This window comes from Anas platyrhynchos, chromosome 3 (genome assembly GCF_047663525.1).
Source record: "Anas platyrhynchos isolate ZD024472 breed Pekin duck chromosome 3, IASCAAS_PekinDuck_T2T, whole genome shotgun sequence".
NCBI classification, from domain to species: domain Eukaryota; kingdom Metazoa; phylum Chordata; class Aves; order Anseriformes; family Anatidae; genus Anas; species Anas platyrhynchos.
In genome coordinates, this window is record NC_092589.1 from 51060428 (window position 1) to 51077071 (window position 16644).

Sequence of the window (16644 nt, forward strand, 5' to 3'; positions counted from 1 at the left end):
GGCTAATCTGCTGCAGGAGATTCCCCCTCAAAAGGAAAAGGAATGAATAAAATGTCATGAATTTGACCTCTAATAGTAGCGTTGGCCTAAAAATAAACTTGATTTTAGTCTAATGGGTTTTCATTAGCAATGACTTTTTTTTCTTTGAAAAGCAATGTGTAATGTGTTGATATTGAAAGAACTCTTACTGCAAGGTTTTAAAGAAAAATACGTGCTGTCTTCCTTGGTGACATGAACTTTGACTTGGCTTCTGAAATAAAAGTGCTCTGTTGTGGCCATCATTTCAAAATAACAAGATACCATCTATTAAAAAACCCAACCAAGTAGTCCAAAACTGTTGATTAAAAAAAATTCAACTATGTTACTAAAAATGTAAAGCATATAACCCAATTGAATCAGGACAAAAGTCTTTCTCCCATTTCTAATGTGTGGTGCTTGTTTTGGTTTGTAAAGGTCATAGGGAACAACCACAATTGTGTAGAAAGGAGATGGCAAACCTCCTGTCCCCCTCCCTGCCTGTTTTACCCTGGGATTTAAGGCAGCTGGTGAATTTTAGGTTGATGACTGTGCAATTCTGTATTTATTAATTTATTTCTGTGTATTGCTGTACTGAGCACAGTAGCTGCTATTGGACCCAAGCAGCTAGATGTTTTAGTTAGTCTAATCCTGTGTAGTTCTTTATTTTATGACTGCGTTTCTCTGCAAGCCTTTGCCTGCATAGCCTCTACCTGTCCAATTTATTTAGCATTACTCACTCCTGTTCTCCTCACGTATACATCTATAGGGTCATATCTCCTCCTTGGAGTACAACATGCCTCTCAAACGGTGTGAAGGTGGTTGTATATGGTTAATATTATGAGGAAAATGTAATTTCCAGCCTTCAGACAGGTCCCTCATGTGAATTCGTTGAAATGCAACAGCTGTACACTCTTCATGACAGCATTATCAACTCTTTGTTACTATATTTGGTTTAGGCCAATGCAAAAGTCATTCAGAAGTGGATGGATAGTGTGAAAGACTTCTTACTAACAGAAAAAACTGCTCAAGGAGATAGTGAAGGACTTCAAAGACAGCTTGACCAGTACACGGTGAGTTTTGTTTTTCTAAGGAATCTTTTGAAATAAATATCATTATCATCTCTTCATTATTGTTTTTCTACTGTTATTATATTGTCCATGGTATATTCAGTAAAGCCTGCCAGGCTTTACAGGGCACATTTTAATTAGTTCCTCATTGTATAGCTATAGCCATTTGTACTTTTCAGAGCCTTCACTATATTTACAAATACTCATCTTCAAGTTGACACTAGCTCTTCTGTAAAAGCTATTTATTATACTTTTCCTAATTTTATGATATGGGAATTGAATCTATGAGTAAAAAGTGCTTTCTGCATTAAACTTTCAAGGGCATTAAAAGTAAAAAGCAAATATGTCAGATGATGAAACTCCCATGGTTTAAGAGTTGCGTGTGCCTTATAAGTAAGATTCCTTCCTAGCTAGTGCCACATAATGAATGATAGAATGTCATCCAACAGTAAGTGGCTGCAGTGTACACTCAAATGTTTGTTTCCTGGGGAGGAAGATGAGTCTGAGGTATTCTAGAAACATCAGGGTATTTAATGCACATTGTCTTCAAACTTGAATTGTTCCATTGTTGACATCTAGCATGTAAGAATGTTTGCACCATGTGCAGCAAGCTGTATTTTGTTTTTAGTTGCACAGCTCTGATCTTTTGGACCACTGAAGGACTGTTCTAAACAGGCTGGCATTGAACATAGCATCACTCTGCTTTTTTATTAAAGTTTTTATAAAATAATGAAAATTGCAAAATTATTGATATTCTATAAATTCACTTTGTGTGCTCAGGCGTTTGTTAATGAAATGGAGAAGATTGAACCATCACTGAAAGAGATGAAGGAAGTAGAGTCTACTTTAAGAAGTCAGCCTATTGCAGGCATAAATACTTGGGCAAAATCTAGGCTAGTAGACTGCCAGACACAATGGGAAAAACTGAGCAAACAGGTGAGTTCTCCAGATGTTGCTAGTGCTTACTTGTTAATGCAGCTGGTTTTTCAGTTTAGGATGGTGAAGAGGTGAAGCAGTGAAATGGTTGGATGAATATGTTTTACTTGTTCTACTGTCAAAGTAGCTGAAATCCATCTTGTCCCAGTTAATCCTTCACAAGTGCAAATGTGTTAGGGGATACCTGTGCAACAGTAATTTTGTTTGAATATGTGTACTTCTCAGTTCATGTGCTGCTTGCAGTTTAGTAGCTTGTAGATAAAAATGAAGTTGTTTACTTTCTCTCATGTTGCTTTATCCCTTTTCAGGGAAAAAAAAAAAGCCTGACCTTCTCTTGTCCCTGAAATCTGGAATATTATTCTGAACCTGAGTAATTTCAGCCTCTTTCCAAGCAGCTTTGAAAAATAAATAGCTATAAATAGACCACTGCTTCAGTCTGGAGTATGTGGGTGTTTCTTTTGGGTGGAAGGTTTCTGCTGTCTACAGAAACATTTTTCTTTAGTTGCAATGCCTGGCGAGAAGAACCTTGCTGTTGATGAACCTTGATCCAGATCGGCTCAGCTGTGGGGAAAAAAGCAAGGCCTGGAGGAATTTAAGTGCTCTGTATAAAGATGTATCTAACTATATGATATCTGTGAGCAGAGGAGTGCTCCCCCTAGTCCCCTTCAAAATATGACTTTTTTTTAAGGATTGTGACCTGTTTACATATGACGAGAAAACAAACGTTTTCTCCTTCCTTCACCTCTAGATTTTATTGATCTGATGAAAATGGTTCATTAATGTGTATGTGTGTATAAAATTTGAATTCTTTTTGCTAATTAAAAAGGCTTGAAAAATGTTTTGATAGAAATGTTTTAACAAAGACACATAGTTTTTCATGTAGAAAAGGATATATATAAAGTACCTAAACTGCTGTTTCTTTTTTCACCTTGGATTCTAGATCATTAGTCAGAAAAATCGCCTGTCTGAAAGTCAGGAAAAAGCTGTAAATCTGAAGAAGGATTTGGCAGAGATGCAGGAATGGATGACCCAAGCTGAAGAAGAATATTTGGAGAAAGATTTTGAATACAAGTCCCCTGAAGAGCTAGAGAATGCAGTGGAGGAAATGAAGGTCAGGAATACCAGGTCATTATAGAGACCTGATTAAAAGGAAACAAAACTTAATGATTTCTAGGGGCTGACCTTTTGTGGAATTATTATCTGTATGGAAAGGAGCTCAGGTCACAGCAAGATTAGTGGTGTTTTTCAGTTTTGCTTCATGGATTTTTTTTTGTTTTAAAGCACAAACTATAAAAGCAGATGTTCTATTTGGCTACAAGGCATAGGGATTTCATAATGAATAGTGGCATGCAGAGCCTGCTAAGCCAGGCTTGCTATGTATAGCACATTTAACCCCAAGAATATGGAACCTTATTACAGGAGAAGAAACTTGAGAAAGAAAGAAAATGTGCTATTCTATCTGCCTAAATTAGCAGTTGGAAAAACATATTCTTCTGATTCCAGCTGTTGGGCTCCAGTTTCTTGTCCTATGATATAGTCGCTCCATATTTAGAAAAACAATTTAAAACAGTTTTGTTGTGAAGGTTATCTTGTGTTCATCATCTGTTGCAAACAAAAAAAGCTTGTCCTTGCTTCTTGGTAATTTTGAGACCATGGCCAAAAAAAAAAAAAAATGGGGAAGGAGGAGTTATTTTTGTTTCAATATAAATTACCAGTTGAATAGGTAATTTTCTTGGATGTATGTACAGAGTAAACAACAATTCTCTCTGTTTTTAAACAATTTAATGAGAATTCAGGCATGTCTTGACAAATATTTTGAGTATTCACTACAGTGTTACGCAGTAGAGTATAAAATAAAGGATTTTTTTTACCCTCTTTACAAGTGCTTTGACAAATCTACTTGAAGTTCTGAATTGTTCTTTTTGAAGGGGCTTTCTGAAGCAGTTTTTTAACAAGTGTTTTAATATATTCATGTCCTTTGAAGCCATTTGAGATTTCATAGTCTGACAGCCTGCTAAACACATGACAAGAAAAAGAAAGAACCCTCTTTTGATTAAGAGAGGCTTTTAGCAGTTACCTCTGTCAAATCCAGATTGTATTCTGTGCTTTTTAATTTGGCAGGTATGTCAGTGAGTCTGTAAGCCTGCTTTAACGTTTGCATATCATCTTGTATTTGCATTAAGAATATTTTGCTGGGACTGCCTCTAGTATTGGGAAAGAGTGTTCTCTGTATATATGACCAGGAGCATTTTCTTGCATAAGGTCTTGAAAAACACTTCAGCTTGCTTAATTCTGCTCTCATTTGAATGAAGAGTGAAACTCTCTAATTTGAAAGAGTAAATTTTAGATGAGGGTAGGTTGGTTTTGATAATCCTCTCATAAAGTAGTATGTTCCCCAGGTTTCTATCCTTTACCTTTTCATTAACTGGATTTTTTTTTGGGATTGATTTACATTTACACATCTGGAACAGCATGCCCAACCAGAATGCTGTCATGTGCTAAATTCTACTATAAAATTCAGTGCCTTACATATCAGCTTCATGAAAGTGTCCTTGAAACCTGAAAAGGAGATGAAAGACAATCTCTGTTTCTGCTTCCTTCAGGTTGTCTCCATGCAGACCAGTCCAAGTCTGTCTCCTATCTGTCTTCCAGCCGTCCTACTTCCTAAAGTCTGATTAGGGCAAAATTCAACAACCAATAATACGTTCTCTGTAGGTCTATGTGCTGAGAGTTGTGTTGTGCTTATCCTGTATGTTTTTTACCAAGCTCTTCTGAATGCCGCTAAGTTGAAGAAATTCTTCTCCTTGGTCCTTTTTAATGTCCCTCCAGCCCACCCAACACCTGTGGGAGAGGTCCTAACTTTTTAGTTTCATATCTTGGGTAATTACAGCTTCTTTCCTGGATAACTTTGGAGACAGTTACTGAGTTATGAGTCTCACAATTTCTGTAAATTCACCCTTCTTTTTTCTCCCCGATAAATTTGTGTTTGTGCTCGCCAAACCTCCTATTTATTTATTTATTTATTTATTTAACTTTGTGCAGTTCTCTTTTCTTTGTATCTGGATGCTAAAGTAGAAATAACACTGATTTTTTTTTGGTTTTGAGTCATGGATTTTTTAACGAACAAACTGCAAATGGTAAATATATTTAATTAAATTGGATTTTTGATGCTCACTGATGTCATTTGAATTCTTTGTAAGTTAACGCCATATTTTGCTGCGCTCAGACTCGAAGCTACTTCAGTAACTACACTTACAAAGTCAAACTGCTGATCTATGGTTTGAATGATGAATAGCTGAATGCATGGCAAATGAATTGTGTCATATGTTTCTTTGGGCAGAGAGCGAAGGAGGATGTGTTGCAGAAGGAGGTGCGGGTGAAGATTCTCAAAGACAACATCAAGTTGTTGGCTGCTAAAGTGCCGTCTGGCGGTCAGGAGCTGGCGACTGAGCTGAATGTTGTGCTGGAGAACTACCAGCTACTGTGTAATCGGATCCGGGGGAAATGCCACACTTTGGAGGTAAGAGTGATAGCTCTCAACTAACTAAGCAAAACTGAGATGGATGACAAAAAATAGAGAAGGGTGCTGAAAATGGCTGATGGTGTCATTGAATCCAGTAACTTTGATATAAATGCATTTTGCTTTGGTGCCTTTCTGAGACTGGAATCCGTGAGAAACCACCTGCACTTGCTTTTAAAATCTGTGCTGTAATCAACACTTGTGCAAATAAGTAACCTTATCTCACAGCTCTGTTATCTATCTTTGCCTCTTCCAAAATGACAAAAGGAAACTTCTCAGAGGTTAGAGGTTGACATATGATGATAATTAGAACAGGTTGGCTATAGTTTGAGGTAGACTGTGTGTGTCCTACATTTCAGGAGGAGTTGATAAATTTAGTTATATTTTTAAATTATTATAAGAATCTCAATATCTGATATTTTAGCCTTAATTTAGAGATTTCTATGCCTGTTTTAGCAATAAGGTAAAAAGAAATATGCAGTAGTTGTGGATTTTTCTGTCTGGAATGTACTGTTGAATGTGTTGTACCTGCCTATTTTAGGTGAATATCTTTCAAATATATTATTTTTCAGCTGTTCGTAGTATACATTGGCTATGCCTGGCATTTTAGGCTAATTGCAGTTTTTCTTGTTGCTTCTAGGAGGTGTGGTCCTGTTGGATTGAGCTGCTTCAATATCTTGATTTAGAAACAGCTTGGCTAAACACTCTGGAAGAAAGGGTGCAAATGGCAGAAAATCTGTCTGATAAGTTGGATGTTGTCAATGACGCTCTTGAGGTATTGCAGTCATTCTATAAGATTAGTGACTTTTCAGATAGTCACATTAAAAAAAACGAACAACACGTGAATACTACACTTCAGTAAAGTACTGAATTTTGTGTAGAATATTCTGATTCTTAATGTTAAATGAACGTACTACTCTGAGTCTGGAATGGGTATTTGTAAGATTCCCCCTCCCCCAAAGATGTTTTCTTGTTTGTAACTATTGTGCCATACTTGGTACCATGAAGAGGTAAAATTGAATGCTGTCTTCTGTCCTGTGTAAATTGATTAATTCCTTCCAGTACTACAGTATGAAATAATGATGAATCGGTGAGAAGTGCTGTGAAGTTTAATTATCCAAAACAAAACAACTACTGTAGTTTCCTTGTGCCACTATGGATTAAACCATAACTAATTAATGCTTTTAGAGCACTCTCAGGACATTTGAAGTGTACAAACATCTGTGCATGCAGCTACATTTCCACTTCTAAAAGTACAGAAATATTCAGTGCCTTGATCTTCAAAACTTTCTCTGTTCATTTCCAGTCCCTGGAATCAGTCCTGCGTCATCCAGCTGATAATCGAACCCAGATTCGGGAGCTTGGGCAGACACTGATTGATGGAGGGATTCTTGATGATATCATCAGTGAAAAATTGGAGGCATTCAATGCTCGCTATGAAGAATTGAGTCACTTGGTAAGAATTTGGGGGCAGGGTTCAAGAAGACCAAGTTTTTCAGCTCAGTGGGCTGAAGTGATTCCTGTTAGATAGCTAAATTCATGGTTGCAGGACTGCAGTGCAGGAAAAGAGGAAAAATGCCAGCTGCTTTCAATTTGGAATCATGGCCTATGAGCAAGATACATTTTTCACCTTGTTCCAGTCATGTTTCGTTTGCACGTTTGCATTCCCACCTTCCACCCACCTCCCTCCACATTTTCCAGATAATTTTGACCAAAGAATAATTTCTGATCTCAAGAGGGACAATTCAATAACTGAGGTTAATATTCCCTTACTACTGCCATAAATACCGGTGTGCTGCTCAGTAACTGTAAAAATGAAGAACATAAATAGTGATGTTTTCACTCTTTGAAGTGGCTAGGAATTTCACACAGAAATAAGGAACAGAAAGGAAGCATTTTTTCCATTCCCCATCTATTACGTCCCCTTCCTCTTCTCATAGTTCTGTCTCATCTGTTCTAAGTTTATTGGGTAGAACAGGGCTAGCAGTATTTCACATCGCATGAACTTGTTACTTGAGTTTTATATCCTGGTAAAGCAGACCCTTGCCAGATTTCTTGCCAGATTTGTAGAACTAGAGTTGTGTTTTTTTTTTTTTTTTTTTTTTGAATGTCAATACCAAAATGTAGTCAGAGAGAATTTCAGTTGATTCTCATTACAGCGAGCAACATGAATGCACTGCCCTCAGCTGGGGGTTACGTGCTGTCAGGCAAGAGAACATTCACTGTTGTTTTTTCTGTTGCAGCACTTCATTGCCATATGAAAGCTATCAGCTTTTGCAGCTACAGTGCTGACATACTGGGCTGTTGCCTGCTTGCTAAATCTGAGTGTGTTTGTTGATGTGTGCACACGTCTGCTGGCTTGTGCGTGCTAATGGGGAATTTGTGCTCCCTTGCAGGTAGCGCTGTTTCAGATGCACTTAGAAGTTTTTGTGTTGAAGGGAGGAGCAATGGAGGGAAGGAAATGTGAACTCTGTTTTCACACTTTAAAAGAAAGTCATAATTTATTGTCTTGAAAGAAAATGTGCAGGTTTACACAGGAAACAATACTAAGCTGTAGTGTGTTACAAAATCCCTGATTCCCAATGACTGGTAATTTTTGAATTGTCTAATTTAACAGCATACTTTCCTCCTGAGGAGACAGTAGAGGGCTGTTTTCACTGTCTTATGTCTAGCAGCAGAACTGTCCTTTCATGTCACTATTTGTTTGTCAGTTGTTGGTATAAATAAATAACAGAGCACACTTTTTTGTTAGAATAGAATATATTTTTTAGAATAGATTTTTTGTGATCTCCCCCACCTTGTTTTGAGAAAGACGGATATCATTCTTAATGAACTCTTGTCTTACCTTTCTGTCCCATTCAGGCAGTAAGCCGGCAGATCGCCTTGGAACAGCAGCTTCAGACCATGCGAGAAACCGACCACATGCTGCAGGTCTTGCAAGAAAACTTAACAGAACTGGACAGACAGCTGACGTCGTACCTGACTGATAGGATAGATGCCTTTCAGATGCCCCAGGAGGCCCAGGTATTACGCTGTAGCTTTCCACTACAAAGCAGTTTAAATTTCGGATAATAGTGCTCAGCTTAGATGCAGTAATTCATTTCAGTCCTGTGCTGATGTACTAAGTGAAAGCTTTTGTAATCTGGATTGTTTTCCTGCTTTAAGAAAGTTGTATTGCACAACAATCTTAATAGCTTTCAATTTAGCAAGCTGTGACCAGAGCCATATTTTAAATACTTAAATTTAAAAGAAAATAAATGCTGGATAGCATTTAACTTTTACAGAGCAGATTTATTTCTGGTAGCTAGTAAGTGGTAAGTAAACTCCTCTTCCCCTCTCCTCTAGATGTCTTGTAACATTTTTTTCCCTTGTTTTTATGATGTGGCAGAAAATTCAGGCTGAGATTGCTGCTCATGAGTCTACCTTAGAGGAGCTCAAGAAAAGCTCTCGCACTTTTCCTCCTGCTTCACCTGAATGCAGATCTCCCCGAGGTGGAACTCAGCTGGATGCTCTGCAGGTAAAAATATGAGGGTCACACTCAGAATTTAAATTGGAAGAGCTGGTGGTGTTCAATTACACACTGCTATTGTCAGCCTGTAATTTGCTTAGTATGCTTGACCAAATCTCTAAGATAAATAGCATATGCTTTTACATGCTATCATTAGGACACAAGGATGACTAAATGAATTCAATAAAGAAGCTGAAATCCCATAAGTATCATAGAAAAAAATACTGAAAATTAAGAAGTCTCCACATTTTATTAGGATGTATGGTTTGAAAGTGAAAGAGAGAATTATAGCTCTTGTGCACCACTGATAGAGATTAGAAATAAGTGATGGAATTTGGCTTGGCAAATGGTGTTGACATGCATACTGAGATGTGGTGGCATGAGAGATGGGTTAAAACCTGCAGAGTGAGATACTGTAAATATTTTATTAAAATACAAATGTTAATTTAAGTCAATCTTTTAACATAATGTTCATTAAAACAGAGAAAACTTCGTGAAGTGTCTACAAAGTATCAGCTCTTTCAGAAACCCGCCAATTTTGAGCAGCGTATGTTAGATTGTGAGCGGGTGTTAGATGGTGTAAAAGCAGAACTTCATGTCTTGGATGTGAAGGATACTGACCCAGATGTAATCCAAGCTCATCTGGACAGTTGCATGGTAAGTATATGGTGTTCATAAGTCACTGGGATTGGTTCTTTAATGTGTGATTCTTCTAGCCTGAACCCTCTCCTGAGGAAACTTAGCTTCAGTTCCTGATTGAAGAAAACACTGCTATAACCTTTCATGAAACACCAACAGAACAATTGAAAACTAAAAGCCTATACTTATTTTGAGTAAGAATATGGACGTAGAAGTAGTGGCTTGTTGATCACAAAATGTGGTGGAGTACCTGAGTTTTATAAACTCCCCTTCCTGGCTCAGGATAGTTGTAGAGGCATGACTACAGGGGCAATTTTGCTTGGTTCTTTGTATTTGTTTTGTTTAAATACTATACATAAGATCTAGTACAGACCACAATGTTAGCCTTGCAGTATTTGTTGATGTTATGGAGTAAACACTGCTAAACTACTGGGATAAAATTTACTTTCATAAAAATAAAAGTAAAAATGGAATAAAATATGGAACATCATGAGCTTGAAACATACTTCACAGACAGTTTTCTCATTGCCCACTGTTACATGTTTTGATTTGCTCTTAGTCCACAGCTCAGAGTTTAATTACACCAAATCAAACAATCTGAAAATTTTAACTACAGATAATTCATTATTGTACATATTTGTACTTTTAGAAACTGTATAAAACCCTCAGTGAGGTGAAATTGGAGGTTGAAACTGTCATCAAGACAGGAAGGCAAATTGTACAGAAGCAACAGACAGATAATCCCAAAGGAATGGACGAACAACTGACAGCATTGAAATTTCTTTACAATGACTTGGGGGCACAGGTAAGAAAACTAAATCTATGCATGATCATTTATATGCATGTAAATTCCCTCCTTTTGTTGTTTTGATGTCAGATGACGTTTTACTATGATTCTGAAGCTGATAGGCTATTTGCTACATCCAGGAGAAATGTTTTTTCCTGTCAAAATTAAGACAGATGTTGAAGCAGACTTGGGCCTGTTCAATGTTCTGTGAGTAAATGCATAGATGACATTGTTGAAATGGGCCTTAGAAAGTATTTTATTTTTGTAAAGCGCAGAATGCTCAAGGTGTGTATTCTAGTGGAACCTGTGCTGGTGACATACGAGGACAATAAATTAGGGAAGGACAGAAAGGCAGGGTTATTTACAGTGTAAGATGACAATTTTGTTTGCATCTCTGAATTTATTTTTTTAGATCTTCAAAGACTGTATCATTTTCAATAAGTACGTGCAAACATTAAATTGAGAAAGAACAATTTTTTGAAATGTCAATTGATTCTGACTTGTGTGGTTGGTTTTACTCTCAAGTGTTAAAGTTTGACCAGACTAATTGTATAGGCAGTGTGAAATTGAATTGATTATACTGCAGTAAACATCATGTTTCATATTCACTTTACTGAGTGGTTTTCAAGGGCAGACTAGGTTTTCAGTGAAACTTTTCTGTATAGCTTTCTGTAGCAGGTCTGTCCAAAAAATATAAAAAGAAATCTGAATTTTACCTGTGTGAGTGTGTGTAGTTGGATTCTATATCCCCTTGAGTTTTGGTTACAGGTCATAACAAACATAGTTTAAACTTCAGTTTGGTGATTATTATTATTAGCTATAAATAAGTGGTGTGCATTTTTTTAAGTGTATCTTAATTTAAAATTATTCTGGTTTTATATATTCTTCTTTATATAGTAAAAGTTCTGTTATAGTAAAGTTCTGATGTTTATAACCAGTTTTTCAGGGTCCTTCATAGTGAAAGGAAGCTTTAAAATGCCAAGATTTGATGTATTCAAGTTAATATTTTAGTTGATTAGTCCTTCCATTTTTGCTCTTTTAAAATTCTTTTTTGTTTTCTTTGTTTTGTTTTTCTTGTTGTAGGTCACAGAGGGAAAACAAGACCTTGAAAGAGCATCTCAGCTGGCACGCAAAATGAGAAAAGAGGCTTCCTCTTTGTCAGAGTGGCTAGCTACCACTGAGGCGGAGTTAGTGCAGAAGTCCACTTCAGAGAGCTTGCTTTCTGATCTGGATTCTGAAATTGCCTGGGCTAAGGTGAGCATGTTTTAAAACATGTAGAATAAATTACATTTTTAACATTACAGCAATGCTATGCGGAAGTGACTGAGAATTTAAATCCCTGTAGTTTGTTCCTAAATCTCATCTCATTATGAAATTTTAGTAGATTCAGTAAGTCATATACAGTAGCTTTCTGAAAGTAATCTGTTTCATCTCAGGCATCTTGACTCAGATGGCCAGTGAAATATTAGAGATATTACTGCATACTTAGTATTAATAGTATCTAAGTGACTTAGTGTGTCTTTAACAGTTCATAGTTGTAATATTTGTAATTATCAGGAAATATAATTTGGGGCCGTATAAAATATTTTACTGGGACAGCAGATTGAAAACTCTTAGGTGTTTTTAATGAGAAGTTGTGTTTTTAACTTTTCATTGAGACAGCTCTGTCTTCAAAATTGACTTTGCAAAACAAAAAGCACCAATATTTCCTTATTTTCTTTTATATCCATAAATTGGAACTTTTCACAGAAGGAAAAGAATAAGTTCTAATTATTCTGAAGAAAGCATCCATTTTCTTGCACTAGGGAAACTTGTATGTGTGATCCTTGGAGTTAGGAATAAATGTCAGTTGATACACTCCAGCAATTCTGATCTTTCCAGTCTTTGATTTCTGTCACCATTTCCTTTTGGAGCAGGTCTGTGAACAATCTTAAAATTTCAAGCTTATAAAAATAGAAAAGCGTCTAATTACAATCTGTTCTCACCAGTTTGACTCAGGATTAACAATCATTAGTACTACACTTCTGCTGTGGGAGTATTCCTAAGATTTATTTCTAAACAGGCATGTGCAATAGTTACTGAACTATATTTACTATACCTTTGTAAGAAATGCTAATAATTCATGAGCTCTTCGCTGCACCACCAGGAGGGCAAACTCTTTATATAGCATGAAAAGTAGTCCTTTCCATCCTAAGGTTTTCTGGAGGTAATTTTAGAATGTAGCAATTTGGAAGGTTTTTGCTTTCTCTAAGATAATAAACTAAAATAAATTATTTAACTCACAGGTAATAAGATGTTCAAGAAGCTCCAGACATTATTTGTGATTAAATGCATTGTTTCACACACTGTACACTGACTTCAAAGAGTTTTCTAAATAGCTGGATGTTATCAATAATAATTGGAGATAGTGTATGGCAGAAAATGCTGCTTTCCATGTGGAAACCATACACTGATATTAAAGAGATGGCATATTATTTAATTCTCATGTCTGGCTCGCTTGCCCTTGTGACTGAGAGTAGTTTGCAGTGTTCTGTGAATGATTCCTTCTTGTTTCAGAATGTGCTGAGAGAGCTGGAGAGGAGGAAAGCTGATCTGAAGAGCATCACAGAAAGCTGCACTGCGCTCCAGGCTCTAGTGGAAGGGAGTGAGACTTCCTTAGAGGAGAAGCTTTGTGTCCTAAATGCTGGCTGGAGCAGAGTTCGGACCTGGACCGAGGACTGGTGTGACACCTTGTTGGTAAGTTGCTTGTGACAAATACTGCAAGTGGTTTTCCCTTTGCACACTTGGAGGAGTTGGAATTTTCATTTGTGTCACTTCGCTGAGATGTGAAGCTTCTATGGTGCCTCATGGTCTTAAAGGAATGTTGTAACCAGAAATCCATTCTATGTAGATAAAGAGGTGATCGTTGAGGAGTTATACAAAGAGGAATGTGGGAAACTATTTCACAAGGTTTTAGACATGCTGATAGGCATTGGTGCCATGTGCTCTGTAGAATTGGGTGATGCTCAGTGGGTAGGAGATGAAAATGTGAAGTGAAGTATGGATGTGAGAGTGGTGAAGTTAGGTAGATATCCTAGGCAGACTGTTAACTTGACTAAGTGGGAATAACTTGCTTTAGTTGCAGAGAATAAAGCTGTTGGCTTAGTTTTACTTTTGTCTTTTTTTTTTTTTTTTTTTTTTTTTTTTCTCCTGGCATCAGTGCTAGGACTCTTTTTCTGGATTTTTACATTCCCTAGACTTTGTGGTATGACTTTGTCTTTTCTATAGAAATATGCTTAGTGAACTGTCCTGGTTTCAGCTGGGATAGAGTTAATTTTCTTTCAAGTAGCTGTTTCATAGCAGCTTACCAAGAGCCCAAAAGAAGGATCTTGTGTTTTCTGTGTAACTTCCTTTAAGGTCATTTATTAATGTAAATAGAAAACGAACTAGAAAAACAAAACTAATAAAACTAGTCCCAAAAGGATTGCTTTCCCAGATGTTGCAGTGTGTGCTTCTCTTATTCAGCCTGGAATAAACCTCTTTGCATGCTTTAGCATGAATAGAGTGTTTCTGTGTTGATAGCCTTCCTTGGGACCCAAATCATGGCAGTTTAGTAGGCATTTGATAACTTCCTAGTTGTTTTCAGCAAAGCACTTGGGACCCTCTCTCAGCCTATTGCTCATTCGGACAGTCCATAAGTGCAAATATTTAAGCATATGCCAACTCTGAAATGAGGCCAGATGTGTCTGTTTGGCTGAATAAATGGAAGACTAAGTGTATTGCAGCCTAAGGCTTCAAGTTTTGCTAAATGGACATGAAAGAGTCTACAACTGATCTTTGTATCAGACTGACATTTTAGATAGGGTATTGCTATGTTCAGTTGGTTTGGTATTCCTCCTTCAGAAGGTGATATGGGCTGAATTTGTGGAAACTTTGGGAAAGACCTGGAAGATGAGTCTTGTGGTTCCTGTTCAGTGCCTGTTGCAGGTCATAAAATTCGTTTCATAATCTGATGATGTCCATTTTAGGAATAGTAAAGTAGTTTACCTTGATAATGCTGCAAGAATGAGCCACAACTAAAAGCCTTCTAAATTAATTTTATTACCCTTGTGTACTGTTAGATTAAATTGTTCTTTCTGTAGGGGAAGTTACAAGTTTGTTGATGCAGAGTGCAGTCCTCCCATTCTTCTCCTCCCTTTGAGGTGTTTGTCTAAAAAAGCAAAAGCTCAGCTCCTCTTTATTTGGGTAATAAGCTGCCTGCTTAAGCAGGATGGTACTTTGCTAAATATGATAGATTTGCTTCATCTTAGATGATCAGAAATGTACCATCAATCCTGATGCCTGTCCATTAGGATTTTGACCAACAGAACTGCTTCTGTGTTTATGGGAAGTAACTCTTCTTGTACATTTCATGGCTGCATTTTTTTGCTAATAGCTGTCAAATTTTTGGGTAAATGTAGTTGCTACTACATCTTTCTACCTTCTTCTCCTCGTCACAGCTGACCAGGTTTCACATATGGTAAACAGTCACACAAATCAATCTTCAAGTCCAAAAATTCGCCTTTTTGTATTATGTCTTTCAGCCTATTTTCCTTTGTGTCCTCTTTTCTGTTCCTAGAATTTTCTTTCATTGTAAAGGCATAAATCTTTTCATAAAATACTACTGCTATATCTGTTAAGACCTCCTTCCTGTGAGAACTTCAGAATATGACCATATCTGTAGACAGAAAAAATGTGTTTCTGTCTTTTGGACCTAACATTACAATTTCTGATTGCATATGAAAGGAGACCTAATTAAAATGTCAATAATGTGTTTTTTCCCAAGAGGAAGAAATATTTTAATGTAATCAGTAAAATATGAAGACCTGCATATATTATAATTTGTAGATTTTGTTGTAATACACTTTCAGTTAAAAAAAAAAACAAAAAAACAAACAAAAACTAACCACACATAACGTGTACTGTTTTCAGCTAGCAATAGCTGAAATAATGTGTTTGTTTGAGAGAGAGATGTTGTGGTCTGGCTGTAATGTTATAATACACTGTATGTCTGTATTTGGACAAACCAGCTCAGCTATTTTTGTGTCTCATTCTATGAATTATGAACAATAATACTGAAGGGTCTGGAATGAAAATTGCAATCTTGTAAATACGTACTGAAGGTGAAAGGTACAATCTAATTTTCAGTGTTTCTTTACAAGGTGTATTCATAACAGTTTCTATTCCACTGATCTACTTTCTACTCAGAATAGTTTTTTGTTTGTTTTCTTTTCACATTGATAGATCTTTTTAATCTTTTTCCAGAATCATCAGAGTCAGCTGGAAATCTTTGATGAAAATGTTGCTCACATAAGTACTTGGCTATATCAGGCTGAAGCCCTTTTGGATGAGATTGAGAAAAAGTCAGCAAGCAAAAAGGAGGAAACTGTGAAGGTAGGAAATCTTGCATTTTAAGGGGGAAACTGTCAAGTCAATTTTGGATTCTAAATTAAATCAATTCAAGTCTGCTGCCTTATTTGTTTTTTTTTGTTAACACTTTTTCCCTTTCCTGGTGTAACCATTTGTTTTTTTTCTTTCACTTAGCGTTTAACATCTGAATTAGATGATGTTAGTCTGAGAGTGGATCATGTGCGTGATCAGGCTATCATCCTAATGAATGGTCGAGGAGTGTCATGCCGTGAGCTTGTTGAACCCAAGCTGGCAGAACTGAACCGTAACTTTGAGAAGGTCTCTCAGCACATCAAAAGTGCCAAGGTGAGGAGAGTGACACAAAATATGCATTGGGGGTCAAAACAATGACAGATACTTTGTGGAATAGATTTCTGTGTTAAAATGTCACTTACCTGCTTTTGATTCTCTGTTAAGTGTAGATCTTTATGAAAGATTTATGAAAGATTTTCTTGTACATTTTTTTTGTTATTACTTTGCAGATGCTTGTTGGACAAGAACGACTCCCTGTCACATCAGAGCCTCATGAAGTGAGAGTGGCTTTTCCAGACCTGGAAAAATTTGAGAGTGACTTACAGAACATGTTAAAAGTTGTGGAAAAGCATCAGGAATTGAGTGAGGGAGATGAAAAGGTTTGTGAGCAATGGGAGAATTAAATGACTGACTAAATCCTTTCCTGTTTTGTCCATGTTACGTTCCCTCTGACTACCAGGGGGAATTCTTTTGAGAAAGTCTTTTTAAG

General features: G+C 36.8%; 1 protein-coding gene across 9 annotated transcripts in view; it reads left to right on the forward strand.

The window, feature by feature from the left end:
- The window catches only part of UTRN (utrophin), a 364397-nt gene that overhangs the window by 103217 nt on the left and 244536 nt on the right, over positions 1 to 16644 (forward strand). For all 9 annotated transcript variants that reach the window (XM_038175840.2, XM_038175834.2, XM_038175838.2 and 6 more), the window contains 15 exons: positions 975 to 1088; positions 1866 to 2021; positions 2962 to 3132; positions 5362 to 5541; positions 6182 to 6316; positions 6848 to 6997; positions 8404 to 8565; positions 8930 to 9058; positions 9533 to 9706; positions 10338 to 10493; positions 11559 to 11729; positions 13032 to 13211; positions 15759 to 15887; positions 16038 to 16208; positions 16385 to 16534. In XM_038175840.2, the coding sequence (XP_038031768.1) occupies positions 975 to 1088; positions 1866 to 2021; positions 2962 to 3132; positions 5362 to 5541; positions 6182 to 6316; positions 6848 to 6997; positions 8404 to 8565; positions 8930 to 9058; positions 9533 to 9706; positions 10338 to 10493; positions 11559 to 11729; positions 13032 to 13211; positions 15759 to 15887; positions 16038 to 16208; positions 16385 to 16534 (2328 nt within the window). The remainder of the gene's footprint in view (positions 1 to 974; positions 1089 to 1865; positions 2022 to 2961; positions 3133 to 5361; positions 5542 to 6181; positions 6317 to 6847; positions 6998 to 8403; positions 8566 to 8929; positions 9059 to 9532; positions 9707 to 10337; positions 10494 to 11558; positions 11730 to 13031; positions 13212 to 15758; positions 15888 to 16037; positions 16209 to 16384; positions 16535 to 16644) is intronic.